This window comes from Sinocyclocheilus rhinocerous, unplaced genomic scaffold, assembly GCF_001515625.1.
Source record: "Sinocyclocheilus rhinocerous isolate Xijiao unplaced genomic scaffold, SAMN03320098_v1.1 scaffold1826, whole genome shotgun sequence".
Classification (NCBI taxonomy): Eukaryota; Metazoa; Chordata; class Actinopteri; order Cypriniformes; family Cyprinidae; genus Sinocyclocheilus; species Sinocyclocheilus rhinocerous.
Window position 1 is genome coordinate 132,621 of NW_015645117.1, and position 5,748 is coordinate 138,368.

Here is a 5,748-nt window from a genome sequence, read left to right on the forward strand (position 1 = left end):
ATAGTGTTATATGCACATATGAAGCATTAGAGCAGCGACAGAGCGCGTGCCAGGTGGGCTTGACGGCGCGCGCGTGAGGCGCTTCTCTCGCACGCTGATTGGCTGACAGACTGTGACGTGCGTCCTCATCGTTACCCTTACATTAATACGCTATTATTACAACAGTAAAACTATTAATTTTTTTTAAAAGAATGACTTTGGAAGCTTATTACTCTGTTTAAAGAGACCCAATATTTATATATTATGGTTATACAGTGCCTGTACTCAAATATGACCATCCACCTGCGAGGGCCCCCCATCCTAACATTTATATATTTTCATCCATAAAGACCCACTTAAAGGCAGAGTAAGTGATTTCTGGTAGCCAATGTTGATATTTGAAATCACCAAAACAAACACGCCCCTAAATTTCAAATGGTTTTCAACGGTCGTTTGATCGCGTCCAGTGTAGTCAGACTTTAGCTGTTGTAGACACGGTGTTACTCCCCTATTGAGAAGAAACAAAGCAACCTCGGCGTCCGATCGCAGGCCTCCGCTCCTTGAGTTCTCTCCAGCGCTGGAAAGCTGATCCGATATTTACACGGGTCCTACTTCTTGCCTTATTGTTCCGCAGACGTTTTCCTCTTTTGTTTTTTATCCGCCATCTCTATCTTTCTGTCGCTTGGCTCGGCTAATGTCCGTCCCATCCACTGAACGCGCTCTCCTCCACATCACGAGTAGACACGCCCCTTATTGCTGATTGGCTACAAGTTTGTTTTGCGATTCGGCCCGAATCAGTTTTCTAAAGTGTTTTTGAAAAATCACTTACTCTGCCTTTAATGGTGGTATTTTAGTTCATTATTAACAATGGTTCTTATCAGCGTTGGAAACCGTCTTTGCTACTTTGAAACTCTGATTCTTTGAATAATAAAGCGTTCAAAAGAACAGCATTAATTTGAAATGGAAATCTTTTGTAACATTATAAATATCTTTACTGTCAATTTAATGTGTCCTAATCGTTTAATTATTATTATTATTTAAAATCTTACTTGCACTGCCATCCATATGTTTGGGGTGTCACAGTTTCCACAAAAATATTGTGCAGCACAGCTGTTTTCAACATTGATAATAATGAGAAATGTTTCTCGAGCAGCAAATCAGCATATTATACTGATTTCTGAAGATCATGTGACACTGAAGACTGGAGTTATGATGCTGAAAATACAGCTGCGCATCACAGAAATAAATTACAGTTTAACAGATATTCACATAGAAAACTTTTCTTTTAAATCATATTAATATTTAACTATATTACTGTATTTTTGATCAAATAATTGCAGCTTTGGTGAGCATGAGACTTCTTTCAAAAACATTTAAAGCAATCTTAATTATCCCAAACGTTTGACCAGTGCTGTATCTGTATGGTGGCATCAAGAATCCCTGTCTTACTCGACATGCTGTGAATGCTTCAGAACTACAGCTGCTCTAAACATGTCCTTCTCTGTTTGTCTGCGTCCAGTCAAGAACTTTTTCCGGGTGGTGTTTCGCAGCGGAGGACAGCTGCAGACGCACTGCTTCCAGGCCAGCGACGCCTTCAATAAACAGCAGTGGCTCAACTGCATTCGACAGGCCAAAGAAGCTGTGTGGTCAGCAGAGTGTGGAGCGGCGCAGACAGCCTGTCAGGACAGAGCGAGACCGCAGCATGATGCACAGCACTGACGCTAGCTCTGAGTGCACACAGATGCTCAGCCCTGTGACCGTGTGACCGCGTGCTGCTGCAGCAGCGAGCCTCTTCAGCAGTGTGCCACCGTTTACAGGAAGCACTTCTCTGAGTCTGACACGGCTGTCGGTGGCTCTTAACTTACGTGTTATTCTCGTGCCTTTCTTTCACTGTGCTGTCCAGTCTTTCAGAAACGGACTTTGTGGAGCATCTGTCTGCCTTTCCACATGCTGTAAGACTGGGGCCACTTTAATCACACTGTCTGTGCAAGAAAAGAGTCACATTGGTGTAATATTGTTCAGGTGTTTAATGTTCATTCAGTAATCACTAATAAAAAATGACCAGTCTAATGTTTTCACTATAGTCACGAGTAAAGGGCGATCATAGTATTTCTGAATGAGGAGCATATATTACACATGTTCATCTCATAGTGTGTCGCAGCACTGCCAGATTAAAGCATTTCTGCATCGATGTCAGATCCAGTGATGAATATTAAATCTATAATCCCGTATTGAGGACTGGTAGCTTGAGTTATTTCCTGATCCCACGGAGCTGTGTCACACAGTGACATTGTGCTGGAAATATCAGTTTTGTTCATAAATTGTTCTGTAGCAGTTTGCTGGAATACACTGTAACGTGAACGCAAACTAAACGGAAAGTCTCTTGTGCCAATCTCTGTCAGTGTTTCTGTATGCGCCAAAACTGACAACTTACGCTGTAGAGAGAGCAGCCTTTGCCAAAGCGTGTCTGGTGCTTTAAGTGTCTTCAGGTTTACTCGCTAGGCCGTGTTTTGTATTGTCAGATGTGCAGCGTTCTGTATATAAAAACTATTCAAGAGTCTTTTATTCTTTTTCTTTTTCTTGTTTTGTTTTCTCTCACAAGTATTGTGTTGAAATGTATGATATAAGATGTTTATTTATAGTTTGTTTTTCACCTGATTGACTCTTTTGTTTTTCTGTTTGGTTGCTGTTGGATTAAAAGGAAATGGTGGTTTGGAGTTAAGAGAGAGTTGATGTAGAAATCAAAAGAAATGGAGGTAAATTAGGGCGGGAATGCATATTTAACACATGGGAGAGACTGACTGATGGACAGTGTGAAGCAAAATGAAGAAAATCAAATAAACATTTTAAAACCCTTAAATATTTCTTTCTTTCACACAATGTTCAGATTACTGTATTTAATTACCATTATAAGTGATAGCATTGTAGTTATGCGAGCAGCTCTGGATTGCTTTGCTTTGGGTTTAGGAAGTGTTTTGATGCAGAGGTGTGAAGTTTAAGTTCAGCTTTGAGTGTTTGCCATCTTTACACAGTGGAAACGATGTTCAGGGACTGCTCCTCTGCTGCAGTGCATCACACCTTCATAACGAGGACCACAGGGAACGGATGTTAAAAACACTAATCTCTTCTTCTTTAGCTCCTGCTGAATATGACCTGCAGTATACTACCTTTCAGACTAGGCTAATTACTGTAACATTTCCCTACTACCACCCTTGTTACACATTTGACTGCATACACTATAAGGTTTGGAGTCTGCAATATTATTTTCATGTTGTTTTTTTTCTCTTCTGCTCACCAAGGCTGCAATAAAAATTACAGTAAAAACTGTATTCTATATTGTGAAATATTATTAAAATTTTCTATTTGAATATATAGTATAATGTAATTTATTCCAGAGATGCACAGCTGTATTTTCAGCATCATTACTACAGTCTTCAGTGTCACATGATCTTCAGAAATCATTCTGATATGCTGATTTGCTGCTCGAGAAACATTTCTGATTATTATCAATGTTGCTTTTGATCACTTGAATGCATCCTTGCTGAATAAAAGTACATTTCAATAAAAGTATTTTTAAAAAAGTAAATATTAATGTCTGTCCAGATTAGTGAGAGCAGACCCTCTTGAGATCGATCTACTTCAGGTAGATTATTACTATCAATGATGCAATAACAGGTCTGACATATGACTGGAGCTCCTGGTTGTGTGATATCCCCTGAAGATCCCACTTATCTCAGGTGCGTCCCCCTGACAGCAGCAGGGCCCCTGGGTGAGGCCCCTCTGCACATGATGACTCACACCTAGACCAGTCTGGAGAACAATAACTCATGACAGATTAAAGACAATATGGCAGTTCACTAATACCATCTGCCTTGTTTTTTTGTTTGTTTTGTTTTTTATAGATTTTGTCTTATGGACATATTCATAATTCCGTTTACAGACAATTTAGACAATATTTTAATGTAATATTTATGTTATAAATATATCTCACATTGCTTTATAAAACGGAGAGTTCCGGTCCTTGATTCTGATTGGCTGAGCCGCGTTCGAAGCTGTTGTAGCTTTATCATACTACTGTGTATATTGTGCTAATATTGTGTTTGTTCGCGGTGACCTGTGTGTATATTGTGGTAATATTGTGTTTGTTCGTGGTGACCTGCAGGGACACTGTGCAGTGGAGCACTGACACTAGGGATGGGCGTATCGATACAAAGTATCGATATATCGATACTGACGCGAGTATCGAAAGTATCGATACTCAAACAAAAATATCGATACTAAGGTGCATTTTATTTACCAGTGGTTTTGTTTATTTAACAACAATAATAATAATAATGCGTACAATATGCATTGAATTGAAACAAAATAAGGGGTATCGCCCATCCCTAACTGACACCTGCAGGCGGCGCTGGAGTACTGTGTTATGATGGAGCCCGCTGGGTGGCGCTGCTGCGCTCCGTTCACAGTCACACACTGTGGGCATGTACATGTGTGTGTGTTTATGTGTGGTGCGACGCGCTTGCAGCAGCAGACTCAAACCCCAGGCCGCCTGCGAGGAGGATCCGCGGCCGCTCATGTCTGCAGCTCGTGAATAAAGCAGTGATGGAGCGTCGAGGAGGGAAATTCAGCGACAAAGAGAAAGACAATCCCGCTGCGCCTTCATGGAGCCAAAATGGCGCCACGGAGGAAGAGGAGGATTGTCCGGACGGTCCCGATGAAGAGAGACGGGTCAAGAGCGTCTCGTGGGCCGCGAAACCAGCCCAAGAGCAGCCGCGACTCAACTTCCACATCCCCCGAAAGAGCAGAGAAAAGAGAGGTGCGCTGCCCGCTTTCTTTGTTTTTCTTTCCGTTACTCGGACTGAAGTCTGTGTCCCAAATTCTAGCGAGCTCTAAACCTAGACAACAGTTCTGTGCATCACCGGGACGTGTTGCTCGCGCCTGTGATCCCCAGTAATGCTGTCGAGATGGCAGCTCAGGTATTCATGACAGTATAAATGGAGGAGATCCGGCGCAGCAGCCCAGAACATAAGAGATACTCTCAAGTGTGTGTGTGTGTGTGTGTGTGTACCCTCCCTCAGGTAACAGGTTGATCTGCCACACCCGAATGTCACCTGGGGTACAGTGGGGAACACTACATTTCATTCAGAGACCTGAGATTTTATTATTTAACAAATAAACATAAAGAATTATTCATTTTGAATAAAATATAAATTGAGTTATTAAAAATATAAATTAAATCAATTTTATTCAAAGAGCCAGCTGTTTTTTTTATCAGTTTATTTAGAAGTTTATAGAATTGAAGATTTCATTCAATTTTGTATTCAGACATTCAAAGCCTCAATTCAAATATCCTGTTTCTACAAAGAATTCTGAGTAAACATTTGAAAGGTTCCATTCAAAGGTTGAATATTCTGTCCAAGCATTCAAAACTTCCATTCATGCATTTCAAGATTCTTTTTTAAACAAGAATGTTTTATTCAAACACTCGAAGATCCATCCAGAGTGTATGAATCAGTATTGTAAGTAATTTAATTAGTGCCATTTCTAATTAACACTTCTATTGACTTTGAAGTACTCCTGAGTAAACTAAATAATTAATCTGAAACATATTATATATAGTTATTTTATATAACTTTTAGACTGAATGTCATATTATAAGCTATGTTTTGTTTATATATATATATATATATATATATATATATGTGTGTGAAGTTTATATACTAAATGAATTTAATACTAAAAATATATATTTTTAGAAACTCCAGTTTT

At 39.8% G+C, this 5,748-nt stretch overlaps 2 protein-coding genes across 8 annotated transcripts in view; both read left to right on the plus strand.

Moving 5' to 3' along the window:
* LOC107705836 (rho guanine nucleotide exchange factor 3-like) overlaps nucleotides 1-2,829 on the plus strand; it is an 80,492-nt gene extending 77,663 nt beyond the window's left edge. For all 7 annotated transcript variants that reach the window (XM_016509317.1, XM_016509319.1, XM_016509318.1 and 4 more), the window contains one exon: nucleotides 1,499-2,829. In XM_016509317.1, the coding sequence (XP_016364803.1) occupies nucleotides 1,499-1,698 (200 nt within the window). In that variant the 3' untranslated portion in view covers nucleotides 1,699-2,829. The remainder of the gene's footprint in view (nucleotides 1-1,498) is intronic.
* Nucleotides 2,830-4,495: 1,666 nt separating this feature from the next.
* The window catches only part of LOC107705837 (protein TASOR-like), a 33,015-nt gene continuing 31,762 nt past the window's right edge, over nucleotides 4,496-5,748 (plus strand). Inside the window, exon 1 of the mRNA XM_016509325.1 lies at nucleotides 4,496-4,795. Within this exon, the coding sequence (XP_016364811.1) occupies nucleotides 4,582-4,795 (214 nt within the window). The 5' untranslated portion in view covers nucleotides 4,496-4,581. The remainder of the gene's footprint in view (nucleotides 4,796-5,748) is intronic.